Here is a 15327-nt window from a genome sequence, read left to right on the forward strand (position 1 = left end):
CTCGAGTGCTCAATTACAAGAGCATTTCAATGATGCGCCTATCTCGAGTGCTCAATTACAAGAGCATTTCAATAATGCGCCTATCTCGAGTACTCAATTACAAGAGCATTTCAATAATGCGCCTATCTCGAGTACTCAATTACAAGAGCATTTCAATAATGCGCCTATCTCGAGTACTCAATTACAAGAGCATTTCAATAATGCGCCTATCTCGAGTACTCAATTACAAGAGCATTTCAATAATGCGCCTATCTCGAGTACTCAATTACAAGAGCATTTCAATAATGCCCATATCTCGAGTACTCAATTACAAGAGCATTTCAATAATGCGCATATTACTCAATTACAAGAGCATTTCAATAATGCGCCTATTTCGAGTACTCAATTACAAGAGCATTTCAATAATGCGCCTATTTCGAGTACTCAATTACAAGAGCATTTCAATAATGCGCCTATTTCGAGTACTCAATTACAAGAGCATTTCAATAATGCGCATATTTCGAGTACTCCATGACCAGAGCGTTACAGAAAGAGCTTTAAGAGCAAACTTCAAATAACTTTCCGTTTATAGTTTACTTGTAACCCCAGGATTGGGGACAGTTTTGACCCCCCGCGTCACGATTTGCACAAACTTGATAGAGGACCACCACATGATGATACACACAAAAAAATCAAGGGTCTAATCATAACGGTTTCAGACAAGAAGATTTTCAAAGACTTCACAATATAAGAATGTTAGACATTTGTGATCCCCTGGGCTGTTCTAGTTTTTGTACACAGCGGAATGATTTGAACAAATTTGGTAGACAACCATTAAACAATGCAACATACCAAATATCTATAAGCTCTAGGCCTCATGGTTTCTGTCAAGAAGAGGTTTTTAGTTTTAGCAACCAGAGTTCTGCACAGAGCGTTGCATCGTTCTACAATTTTCCGTCACGTTGAAATTAAGGCTGTAGCAGTCTTTTATAGACTAAGAAATATTTTCAAATCTTTTCTCTCAAAACGTTTTTAGGAATTAATGTCACGTTCTTGCTTGTTTACATCGTGTTTTAATAATTCACAAACACCACAAACCACACACGAATCAAAATAACTTATTAATGTATGGATTACCAGTGAAGCACAAGAACCCTGGGGACTGAAACTAGTTTGTCAGGTAAAACTAATGAACTTCATGCATAACAAAATAGATAAGGAAACAAGCATTATATCTTACAAAAAGTTATTTATTTTACATAATTATAATAGAATTACATGACATATCAAACTGATTCTTCAATTGTATTTTCATCGTGTATTTTAAGTACAGAAATGGTGGATTAATAACAAAATTCATGGATTTAAAATTTAGATCATAGATCACACAAAAGGGGTGTACAAAATAGAAGATGTACAGAACAGTATGAATATAGAAAGACAACTTTGTGACAGAAAAGGACGTCATTTATCATTCAAAACTACTCGAGTACTAACTGAATGACTGACTGACTGTATCATTTATTACAGGATATAAAACAAATATTATAAATGGCAGATGAATGTGATTCATCTCATTTGTTTCGATCTTTAATATGAAAGAAAATGTAATGTACTAGTATATGAATATCATCTCTACACAAACATCTAACACACAAATAGCTTCTATAAACACATCAAGGGATGAAAGGGGTTCTATCTGGTTAAAAATCACGGACTAAATGTATTATATATTCCACAGTGAATCGACCGATTTTCACGCGAAATAACATTGATTTCTAGTGTTTCACGACATCCAACACCATATTTGAAATAAAAATTATATTTATATTCTAATCATTAAATGAAATTTGAAACAAGTAACATTTCTTAAATGTTACCAATAAAAATAGATCAAGTAGATCGATCATTTTCAGCATTTATTTTTTAAATTACAAAATATTCAGTTTTAAAACAAAGGATGGGAATTTGCCAAGGGTCTAATATGGTATAACAATGCTTTGATTTACTGTCAAGTATTTTTAAAAATAAGAAGATAAACCCACATAATAAAATGCGGAGTCACTTCAGAATTGGGGTAATTTGCCCAATCTGCTTCTTTATATGATGGCACTTAGAAACTTTCACCCCTCGAAATATGCCTTGTGTTACACAAATAAAAAAGAATAACAATTGAAGACCTAAGCAAGAGGCTGCAAAGCTCGTCTGTTTATCCCAGTCGGTCAAGGTCAAGGTCAGACTAAAAGGGTCAACAGTCAACATTATTAAAACGAGTGTTGTGTGCCTTGCAGTGGGACTATATGAATCGTATGTACTATTTTTAGATATGGCTGGGGTTAAAACAAAATAATCACGACGAGACCGATTATGGCGATGATACCAAAGCTATGACAGTACCGCGACAAACACCTCGCAAAACAGACAAGCAATTCATTCAAATTACGAGGAATAGTTTTGATCTATCTGCTTCTCATTTCAGTTAGATCATTTGTGAGCTAAACAACAAATTCATCAAGGAACACAAAAACAAAGACTATTGCAGCAGGCCGGGTGTAAATTGGAACAGCCAGCATTCCAACAAGCAAGCAAAGGTTACACAGCACTAAAATAGGATTGATTTATTTTCAATTTGATGTCTTCCATAGAGAGCTTCATAAGCCATAAGTTTGTGTAGGGTTTACATATATTCTTCTAACTTTCAATTTTCATTTATTTTTTGAAGCCTTCGCGTGTTAAATCATGCTATGAAATATTGATTGTCAAATATTTGAAAGTAAAATAATAAAAGAATATGAACGCATTTCTTTAATATTACACATGCATTAAGAAAAGATCCAACTGGGTGAACCGCTAACAGAGCGACCCAAACGAAATTTCAGACGAAATTTGATTGAATACAGATGTTAGGGAGTGAGTACATTGTGTCATTTTTTTTATAAATATGGGCAAGAACCATTTTCCAGTGTTATCAAACTTTAAACTACAGGTATTTTGTACAGCGACTTTGGTTTTGTGTAAAAGCTGTGTTTGAGTATTACAATTCAGCAACCTTTATTATGTCCATTTGTTAAAGTTCTAAGTGCAGTATATCTAACTATGTATGGTCAAACACTTAACGTTGTGAACTACTTTCTTAAACTGTAATAACATTTATCTATATACATGTTGGCAAGTCCTTTGTTTCAGAGTTTAAACATTCAGCTAAGGGCAAGTATATACATGTATAACTGTATATTATGGCCCATGTACAATTGAGTCAATTTTGGATGCGTGGTGACCCCATATAGATACAAATGTATGGTACAATTTGACAGGGTTTAATGTGAAGATAAGATATATATAAAATTAGATAAATTATTCATTACATTTTTTGTTTGAAAAATTGAAACTCTGGCAACCAGTAATAACTCCCATCTCTAATACAGTTTCAGTCTTTTAATTATCTTTTTAGAAATCAACTAGCAATACCCTTTTAAATTTGATTTCGAACTTATATGTGGTCAAAATGCATCAAAATTTAACATTATCGCAAATGGCGAGATGAAATGAATGACTCATTTATACATCAGATACCTTAATAAATCCGTTGTGATTGATAAGGATAATGTGTTTGAAAGGCTACGTTTTATCTAATTATTTTACACAAATAAAGGTTCTCAATTAGATTTGGAAGACAGGATAAAAGAACAAAAAATAAACTTAAATACTTCGATAAAAATGTCAATATTTTCAAAATACAATGAGAATAAACAGAATTCTCGCCCTACATGCACACAAATTGTTTTGCCATCAGAGAATGATTTTGTTCAAGTATCATATTTCACATAAAAATACAAACTGATAAGCCCTCAACACTCAGTTAGATAAATAACATCAAGAATTGTGAAATATTTGAGAAGAGATGGCAAAATAAAATGGAATGAATACAAGATAAATTGAGCTACAAAATCTAAGAAACAAATGTGAAAAATATAAGTTAAGAAATGTGTGAATATTCCAGGCACTCTTACTTAATGTGTTCTATCCCCATTTAACACTGACCTTTTAATGATTAAGATTTAGTGATGTTAAATATATGTTTCTTGTATGTATTAAACAGTGATTTAGAAAAAAAACTGGTAAAAAAATAAATATGTATCTTCTTATATACATTGTTCATGGAAGGATTTAACTCGGAAAATAGATTCTTTTCCAAATGGGATCTAAATAAAATTTAATGAATTATTCAGAAACTCATGCGTTAAGATCTTAAAGACAAATAACCGTCCTAATTACCAGGAAACAACAGGGATATTTGTCTGAAAGGAATTTTGTTTAAAGTAGAAAGTGTATGTAATATTCAGACATTATTCAAGGCATGTTTTGGCATAAATGTTAATGATAATTCTATTGTTTTTATATACACAACTATGATCATCCACGCCAATTCTTACTCAGGAAATCTGAAATTTATTTCATTAAGTTTGAGAAAATTGAGTTCAGAATTGGATAAAACATGCACCCAAAAGAGATGGAAAGTAATTGAAAATCTGATAAAAAGTACTCCCGAAAACCTGGATAAAATTAATCCAAAATTTGGGAAAAATACAGTATAATCTGGGAAAAATAATTCAAAATCTGATAAAATCATACTTCACAATCTGGAGAAAGTTTCCCCTTATAAAACAGCAAAAAATACAGCAAATTCAGGAAAAGAGTATTTAAACATCTGGCAAAGCGTGCACATAATCTAAGGAGAATAAACAGTATTTCCATGTTTAACCTCTGTTAACAAAGGCAAAACATGCTATGTTTCAGCAATGTTTGACATTCATCATTAAATAGTTAAATATCCTACAATATTACGATGTCCAAAAAGACCATAGTATTCAAACTATCTAATATCTTTCCTTTTCGTTTTTTTATATTGGACCTTTTTTTCAACATTCGTATGGCACGATCTGTTTTTCGAACTGGTCAATCCAAGAAATGATATTATATATTTCGGAATAAATGATTTTATTGTTCAAGTACATGTAGGACATAGTTGAAAATAATTTGCTTTTAATTCAATAAGTGATCTTAAGGTAATGTTAAACTAAATTTCGAGATGTTATGATATTTCAATCTTATTATTTTTCCATACACTTTGCCCATTTAAGCTACACTCTCACAGATTTATGGTTTTGACAATTTTTCTATATTGTTTCTTGGAACGAGCCAATTTATGCGTAAATGCATGGAAGCCAGTGATACAAGACTGCTGAGAAAAAATCAAACGGCAGATTGTCATATTTAAGTGAAAAAATGCTGTTTTAAGCATTTTTCTTGAACCGTTAGTAAAGGTATTAGCCATAAAACATTACTTTTCGAACGGAACCATGAAAATCTGCGACCTGATCTTCTGGTCGCAGTCTTATATCAGTGGTTTGCAGATATTTACGCAAAACTTGGCTCATTCCAAGACAAAAAATTAAAGTTGTCAAAACGGTAAATCTGAGAGAGCGCAGCTTTAAGACTAAGAATTTTAACAAAGCAATATATATCAACATAATAAAAACGCATTTTAATAATGATAAATCAACAAATAATATACACCATGCATTTTCATTTTTTCAATCCAAGAATTAATGTTAATTGATAATATTCATTACACATAATAAATTACATAACATTACAAATCAATTGTGAAGGGTCATGATTTGATTTCCACTTATCCATTTTAAAAATGATAATAGTTATATTAACATACATGTTAAATTCAACATAATAACACATCATGATCGCATACATAAGATTTCCACAAATTTGTATTTGGACCTTTCCTTTTCATATGTCCATGTAGAGGTCGACACTGTCGTTTTTTAACATTCAATTAGGTATTGTAACACAAGTATATAAGCTTTAATGTACTCCTTATCAAACATTTTATTTTCAGGCCTTATCTATTCCTGCAGCTTTATTTTGACAATTTGTTTCTATAACTATATTACAGAGGCGTACAATAACGTCACCTTAGTGCAATACTTCAATACCTGCTTCCTTTTTCATATGCAATTATTGAATTATTGCACCAAGGTGACGATTAATTAAATCAACATGCCAATAAACTAGCAAACGTTTTTCACATAATGGTATCATAAATATCACATTTCGAAATGTTGTTTTTGTCCAATACTGTGTGGAAGGCCAAAATCTATTTCCCATAAGTTCAACACATACACATATAATGACATCATATAAACATGATAAATATATAACAAAACACAATTTTAACTTCTTGTTTAACATAATGATCATATACGTCCCATTTCCACACTATTTTGTTGTTTCCGGGCCTTTCCCTTTTTCCCGTGCCCGTGTGGAGGTCCCCATTGGGAACTTGACGCGCTAGTACTTGATCCTGGGTACGGCGGAGGAGGGCCCTGCGAGCTCTGGAAATAAAACATTGGAAAATCAGTTATGTGAACAATATAAAACATGGGAAGATCATTTATGTGAAAATGATAAAACATAGGGAAATCATTTATGTGAAAATTAAATGGGAAATATTTATGAATCATATTTAGAAAATAAGTGATTAAAACATGTGAATAAAAAGCAAACTGAAAATTCATTTAAAGAATCGAAATAAATTTCATATAAAGTGTTAAGAGTGTATCGGAAAATTGAACAACAAATAGTCATTAGAAAAATTGATGTTTTTACAATGGTTATGGATCAGGTATAACCTAATTATAAACTGCTTAGAAAAAAATATGTCGGGTGAATTAATGATAAATAGCAACTGGGTTAAAAGTTGCATAAATTAAAGTTTGACTAATTACCAGTACTAAAAATATTGTATCAGTTGACCGTTCAATTTCATTTGAGTACTGAATTTTAAGAAAGACCGGTCATGGTAGACTGCCACAAAATGTGATCAAAATTTGTGCAGACATTCTATAAATAGTATTTATGGACTTTGAGAATTCATTTTTTTCAGTTTCATATTTTTTCCTCTATAGCCTTAAGAGATATTCTCGATTTCTCTTACTTTATTTCCTCTGCATATTAAAACTCATAAAATATCAAATCAGTCAAATTCGGTACATAAATTCCTTGAATCAATTAAACTACTGAAAATGCGCTTGTTATAAGTCAACAATCAGAAAATAATAATAAAAAGTTTATTATATTTGTAAAATTGATATACTAGTAATAGGTATAATAAAACACTGTCATCGAATGACATCTGTATAATAATATACTTAGGTGAATAGATTTGTCATAAATGGGATATAGTTGGAAAATGGGATACAGTTGGAAAATGGGAAGGCAAAGATACATGGGTGGAATAAGCTCTCCGCGTTGCCAACAGCTATATTTATAAACAAATCTATCTTAACATGCATGCCAATAACCTAATATTGTTTTGATTTGCATTGTTTATCTAGTTGTTGGTAACATGAAAAAAACACACTTAATGAATGAAAGTTTAAAGCCGTTATATCGATAACATTTTGCAGAAACATAATATATTTAGTAAGAGTAAACACCTAAAAACATACTAACTATTCTATGACATTGTATTGTGTATACATATAAAAGTCAACAGATATACCAATGCTTGTCAAAAAAAAATAAGACGATCTTTTTACATTTAAAGTAACTAAATGTTGTTTTACAGACATTAAAAGGGACTCACCCCCTAATTTTAGAAAGACAATTTAAAATTTTGCTGAATGTGACCTTTTCAACTTTTTTTCTAAACAAACATCAAACAAGAACTAGAAAATATGTTTGGCAAACTAGAGAATTATCTGTCACATTTAAAGATATTATTTCCAATAGAGCTTAGACAATTACTTTAATATACTAGTAGCTACTTGCGCCTTTTGGCATAATATAGTATTTCTTGTTACAATGAATTAAATCATTACAAATAAAGCTTTAATTTGACTGACCTTATCAAACATAAATGAGTCCCTTTAATATAGTATCAATCATCAGAAGAAAGTGTGTTGGATAAAAAGATCATAGTATTTATTTTCAAGCTTCCAAGTATATCTACATCCAAAGCTGAATTGCATCAACACTATTGAAAGCGGAAATATTTCACCAGCATTAGCTAAGCCAAAAGGATATCAATGAAATTAGAAATTTATTTCTGAACTTACAATAAGGTTAATACCATATTATTATGATTTTTTCTTGTAATGAATTAATAATTTTTAATATTTAATGAACAAATCAAAATGGTTTCAAAATAATTTACAATTTCAAAGAATCAATGCATTCAAAGGAGGCTATCTATCTGCAACCAATTGTATAAAACCGCTTATCTTTCTGGTTTCATCAAAGTAATCCGAAATGTTTATTCATAGGTAAATATTCATCGATCAATTGAAATGCTTGCATGTGCAAACTTACCAATTCAACCTGCCGATAAGTTATCTAGTTTTATACAATTGTAAAAAAATAAATATTTGGTTTAAACAAGTACTGAGTCAGTACCTTTGTGTTGGTTTACACTTTACGCTGAAGACAAGAATTAAAATAAAATAAAATATAATTATCATGCAAAATATCACCAATTTTATGGGTGAAAGCGGAAAATGTCTCAGGAACATTTGTTACAATGATCTGCTAACAAAATATCTTAACGAAATATAATGTTGGTGTGACTTAAATACTAAAATAAATCAATTAACCGAAAAAACAAACAAAAAACATCATGCCATTTTTAAATTAGAATAAAGAAGTACACTACAAATTTAATGACATATTCCATTTCAAGTTAATAAATTATAAATATGTGTTCGGTATTTAGTTTATGCGTATATTGTTTTCAACATATATATCAAACACTGCAACATTGCATGTCACATTATATATACAGGATATGTTGAAATGGACTTAAACGAAAAGAGAGCCTATACTGATTCTCTTTGTGATGTTTAACCAGAAGTTGGTGGCCAAATTTGAAAACTTTAAATACATTTTAGGACATGGAATAGGTCATCCGTTAACAGTAATACACTGTAGATAAATTATTTGCAGCATAACTGGTTTAAAATGACAAAAGGTGCACTTATAAATCACTAAAATCTGCAAGTAATAAAAATATTAATATCAAAACGCAATTTGTAAACAAAACATGCGATGGCTGAAAATGTCCCCCAAAACCCCCCAAAATGACCGAGTTCATACTTTCAAGATGTTCGGGTATCATAAATTTGAGTATGGTGAAAACTATCTGAAGGAGTGCCAATTACAGACAATAACGAAACTATGCACATCAAAACGGTGGTAAATACAAGAGCTGTAAATATTCTAAATGAGCTAATTTCAGATGATTTAATAACATTAAATGGTAAATACAGGCATTGTTAACAATCTGAATGAGTGCTGATTTCAGACGTTTACAAAAATATTCACATCAACACGAAGGGTGGTAATTTTATTGTACAGGCACTGTAAATATTCCCAAGGAGGGACACTTTCAGAGGATAACAAAAAAATACACATCAACGCGAACAGTGGTACCTTCATCGGGTATTTTGGATCTTCGGCAATTTCTGGTTCCTGGAAAACAAAAATTGATCAAAAATCAAAACTTCAGAATGAAGATGCCCTCTTGCGTTTCGTCTGCACCAATGAAAATCTACCGAAAGTATAACAAACTGAATCAAAACAAAAGAACATTATTAATTGCTTAGTGTGAGTTCCCGCTGATTATTTCCAAACCAAATAACATGTAAGTATTTAAAAAAAATATATAATGTTACAATTTGAGTTTTAGTTATTGGAATATAAATTAGATTCTGTAAAAAAATGTAAAATATAACTCTTTTTTAGTACTTGTAGAAGGGAAAACAAGAACTCCAACACTAATAATGGTAAATTTAATACATCATATCATCTAAAAGCATACAAAATTATTCAGGTTACAAAATTTCTGAAAATAAATAATACCAATTCCAATTCAACAAAACTAAACCCTGAAAAACCATAACGGGATTAACAGACACAATTAGGGTTTCAAAATTATTAACAGATAAACTGTTACAGAGAAACAAAGTCCTGGAACCATACTGAAATAAAGGATTATGTGCCCAACAATATACCTTACACTACATATGGTAGGAAGAAATGGCTACACTGTCTGCACCCTGTAATATCAACCAAACATATAGGATCAGTTTTCTACATCTCAATCTATGTAGTGCTCAGCTTGTTTCAAACGAGATATGTATCTTCTGATCTTTAGCTGTCTATTTCTAAAACTCTATCATGAATCAGACCATTTTTTTTGTTTTGAAAAGAATATTGTTGACAAGAGTTCTTACAAATGAGGGACACAAATAGGTAATAAAGAGAACTTTGAAACCAGGGATAAAAATGTATGGTGGCCGCAAAAGAACATATTAATGAAATCAAGTATGAGATAAACTCTTTAGGAAACATGTCCCCGAATGACATCCATGATTTATCGAAAAGAACAAGAGTAGTGTCCCAAGAATAAAGTGGACGAGTCTTACAGTCAAGTACCATCACACCTGCTTGATGCACTGATGTGCTTCTCCCTGAGTGATGGAATGTGCTAATCTGCCTGACCAAGAAAGACGCACACTACAAGTCATGGGATGCACCATGAGTGCTCAAGATGCGTGGATCAGGTACGATTGTGGGTACAATTGTCAACAGTGAAAACAGCTCACCATCAGGAAAAAAATAATGAAGAAAAATCAGTAGGCTAAAATAGGTGACAACAGAGCACTTCAAATGTGGGACAAAAATCAACAAGAGGAAAGCAAAGCATTGAAACATGTGAAATGTACAAAACATGTGAAATATGTGAAGTGTACAAAACATGTGAAATGTACAAAACCTGTGAAATGTATGATCTAGAAATGTGATTAGAACATTGCAGAAATTCAAATAGAAAAAATGAAATGTACAACACAAATAAACTTGAGAGCAATCAATATAGCTAAATATGTTTAATGTATGAATAAAAAAATGTTAGAAAATACAGCAAAAGAGTGGTGGGGATAGTTATGCATTGAGTTATATATTACCCACAAAACCAGGACACATATAAACTTGTCATATTGAAATAAATGCTAAGGCTGTAAGGGTTCATAAAATAAACTCACTAAATAAAGATTACAAGGTGTACTGCTAGTCTATGAACAAAATAAAATGTTATTATATTACCCAGGGGTGTACATTAGACTGTATACATCATTGCTTTTAAGATTGCCTTCTTATTTACAGGAATGGCTGTCAACGTTCAAGAGAGGAGTCGTCTGGGGGCGGTGCCACAGAAACAAAACTTTAAGTAGCCCAATAAGAGATTTTTTGGCTTGAAAAATTGAAGCAATCTCCACTTTTATATTGTATTCCTGGAGCTATTAGATCAATGAAATTCATGAGTCCGTGAACAAAAAACACATTCATGTATATACTTCTTATCTGATATGTCACATTAATTTTGTTCTCATAGTTTATAGTTAATATATTATCAACTTTTAAGGAATAAACAGTGTTAAAATTAACAGTTAACCCATGATATGTTGGTAGTTACTAACTCTTAGCGAGTAAGTCTAAAGGAGTGACCAATGAGAATCTAAAATGATAAACTCACAAAATAATGTTGACCATGTACCATAGACAGAATTCAGTTCATTTCAGATATCAGAAAGATCTTGAAATTCGTGTTCTAAAAATAAAATCAGTTTTTTTTCACCAGTAATATTGCCATGCGTAAAATCTATGTTTAATATATAATATCTACTCGAATTTTCTTGGTTGAGTCTGTATATGGAGTCACTTTATTATCAAGAAGACCAATTATTAAAACAATATACACCCCTGTGTGGTTGACATGTTAGTATACAACAGAATAAAAGAATTAATAAAAACTAAACGTACACCTTACATGCTCACTGTCCTAAAATGCCGAAAATCCTTTAGCCTAGAAAACAAGCAGAAATACATGATGCAGTAATTAAAACCATCACACAGAATAAATATAACACATACATAAGCAATATTTGTGTCCGTTCACAGGGCCCGAAGTATTCACTATTGTTTTGAGATTGAGGTTGAGACTTGGGCTCAGAAAACTGAATTCATAAATATTCCAAAAAAATGTATAATATAATTTTTTTTTTTACAAAAGATGTTTGTTTGAATGTAGAACAGATATTTTTCTACAGATACTTTAAATCAAAAGTACTTGGTTCTAAATAAAACAGTGATATTTTTTTTCCAAATCGAGAATCAAGATATCAGATTTTTTGGATAAAAATCCTGTAAAAGGACACACATAATTTAGTTTAGCCATCACAATCATAGAATATAAGACAAACAAAAGCTTTATTGTCATTATTACAGCGAACAACTTGCAGATATCAATAATTTCAAACCAAACATATTCATTTGTAGCATGCACATTATATATCACTACGAATAGTGAAATTATGTGTTAATGTACGAAAAGTAGCTCTAAGCAACCTTATAAAATTGAAGGAAACAATAAGAGCATTTCCATGCAGATGAACATAAGAGTTTTCGTGATGCAAACTGTATATCAATATATGCCACATCAGGCAATTTTATTGATAATACTAGGTGGCATACTTCCCTTAAATAAATATGAACGGTTATAACATTTTAAGAAAAAACATAACAGCAAATTTGTGCAATTGCTGAAAAAGCCCTGTAAATACATGCCAGCATGCAAAACAATAAAGCAAGCAATGTGATCATGCATGTGCGGTATAACTTTGGCACAGTATTTTGAACAATGAAATATTTATCATTCATTATAGCTTAAAACAAGAACAAAGAAGAATAGATTTTAAGACATTAAAAAGGGTAACATAAATTTTTCCAAATGTTCAAAATACCAACCACTTCTTGTAGCAGGGCTAATGTGGTTTTTGATTTACACTGGGTAAAATTCTTTTTTGAGGGATGGCAAGATCTTATTAATGGTCATATACAAACCAAAACCATAAGTAGGCGCCACTTTATTTGAAGCCAAATGCGCATGTTCACCTCTCTTTATTAAAATAAACAGTGAAATAAAAAATCAGTGAACCAACAAAGCCGGTTTCTGAATATAAGGTGATTTGCTAAAAAAATAAACTTATAAGATTCGATAAACAATGTTTAGCATTATGTTATGGTGGATTCTAAACCTCATTGAATTTTGCAAACAAATTGCGGAAATACATAAATGTACACAGGGATGTGATTAATTTGGCAGCTAAAGGGCTGAAACCATTTAAGCAAGAAGTTTGGGAGCTGCCTGTCAAAAAAGCATATTGGCTATTTAAAAGCTCGTTTTGGGGCTATCCTTGCCTCAAAAATTGAAACAAACTCGGGTGCCTTTCGGATCCCCAGAAATCTGCGAATCCGTGAAAAAATCACATCCCTGATACAAGATTATGTAAAGTTAAAACAACTTGCAGTATTATGTATGACAAGCCAGACCTCAACCTTAACAACATCAACCAAGATCTCTGGCATAAATGAAAATTAACTTGAACATTTGATCAACAACTGCTTACATCAAGTCATTTTAGAAAACACTCAGTAAAATGCTTTACTTTTTGAAGCCTTTTACTTAGAACAAGCACAGCCAACCTTCACCATTGCCATCATAAGAAGCTGCGTAAGGGGTTTGATTGCACAAACATAAATTTACATTTCGATGGCGTTAAACAAAAGGCGCTTTTTCAGAATGCATATTTGTATGAATACATACACACATACATTAAGACAAAGGTAAATACATGTGTACATGGGGATTCAGACACTAATCTACCTTCATAAGACTTATGGCAAGCTGAAAAGGACATGAATGGGGCATGCAATGAGTTAGCTGCAATTTCCCATCCATTAACTTTCATATTTGAGGCCCTAACATTCGTTTTTTAACCAGCTATCTTTCCCAATTATTAACTTTCCTTTTTGAGGCCCTAAAATTCTTCTTTAAACAATATATCTTTTCCATTCATTATCTTTCCTTTTCGAGGCCCTAAAGTTCTTTTTTAACCAGATATCTTTTCCATTCATTTACTTAAATCCTCTTTGAGGCCCTAAAGTTCTTTTTTAACCAGATATCTTTTCCATTCATTTACTTTCCTATTCGAGGCCCTAAAGTTCTTTTTTAACCAGATATCTTTTCCATTCATTTACTTTCCTCTTTGAGGCCCTAAAGTTCTTTTTTAACCAGATATCTTTTCCTTTCATTTACTTTCCTATTCGAGGCCCTAAAGTTCTTTTTTAACCAGATATCTTTTCCTTTCATTTACTTTCCTATTCGAGGCCCTAAAGTTCTTTTTTAACCAGATATCTTTTCCATTCATTTACTTAAATCCTATTTGAGGCTCTAAAGTTCTTTTTATTAACCAGATATCTTTTCCATTCATTAAAGTTCCTTTTCACAGCCCTAAAATTCTTACTTAGTCAAACATTGTTTGTTGGTCAATAGACAATAGAGAGATATACATGTCATTGAGGCCTCACATGCTATGCCTCAACTAAGATCAAGGAACTTGTACATAACCGTATTGTGCCTAGTATGCACTGTTTATTAGATATCTGGAATAGAAACCAATTTCAGTGTGGCTTGTCATTAACAGTTAATCACTTCATGTGAACCTCAAACATAGCAACAAAGATAGGGTTAGCAACAACAAATAGTGCGCTTCAAATCATATCACTTAATACAGTTTAATAACTACAACATAACTGAACTACTGAATATACTAGCGGAAAAAAGTAACTGTTCATGATACAAAAATTGTCTAAAATTTAAAATGACAGATAGATGTTCAATTGCTTCAGGCTGTTCAACTCAATAACACAGTTCTGATACAAAGGAAAACCCCTCAATGAGATGTGACAATTTTTAAAATTGTCTTTATAATGTTCGATTTATATAAGATCCCAAGGATCACACAGTTACTTAAATCTACTAGTACAGTGTTTTTTTCTCACCACTTTGAGGCCAATTTTTTTAGTCGAAATTTGGCCACTGACTTCTTTATGCAATAACATACTCTTTTGTGTCCAAATGTGAAAATAAATCACAATTTTATATTCATAATATAAATTGGACCCAAAAGACATTTTTACATGGTTTGTGTTAAAAAATTCATTTTTTTCTTACACTTTTCTGACTAATCATTAAAACATTCATGTTTAGTTCTAAGCCAAATTTTATCCCATTTTTTTGTAAAAAGTGATTATTTTTTCCCATTTTGAAAGGCTGGGCCCCCCTTCACAAACTGATGGGGAAAAACACTGTATTATATAAAATAGTTAATGTTCATGTTATAAGGCGATTTGTTATCAATATATACTTTT

General features: G+C 31.3%; 1 protein-coding gene across 12 annotated transcripts in view; it reads right to left on the minus strand.

The window, feature by feature from the left end:
* Positions 1-1208: 1208 nt before the first annotated feature.
* Positions 1209-15327, minus strand: part of LOC128241671 (disintegrin and metalloproteinase domain-containing protein 10-like) — a 59044-nt gene continuing 44925 nt past the window's right edge. For 2 of the 12 annotated variants that reach the window (XM_052958703.1, XM_052958698.1), the window contains 2 exons: positions 8455-8478; positions 6256-6392 (listed from right to left, as the gene is read on the minus strand). In XM_052958703.1, the coding sequence (XP_052814663.1) occupies positions 8467-8478 (12 nt within the window). In that variant the 3' untranslated portion in view covers positions 6256-6392; positions 8455-8466. Of the gene's footprint in view, positions 6393-8454; positions 8479-9486; positions 9526-11877; positions 11921-12957; positions 13013-15327 lie in introns of those variants that run through there. The other 10 variants (XM_052958701.1, XM_052958696.1, XM_052958702.1 and 7 more) reach the window with 7 other exon arrangements.

This window comes from Mya arenaria, chromosome 7 (assembly GCF_026914265.1).
Source record: "Mya arenaria isolate MELC-2E11 chromosome 7, ASM2691426v1".
NCBI classification, from domain to species: Eukaryota; Metazoa; Mollusca; class Bivalvia; order Myida; family Myidae; genus Mya; species Mya arenaria.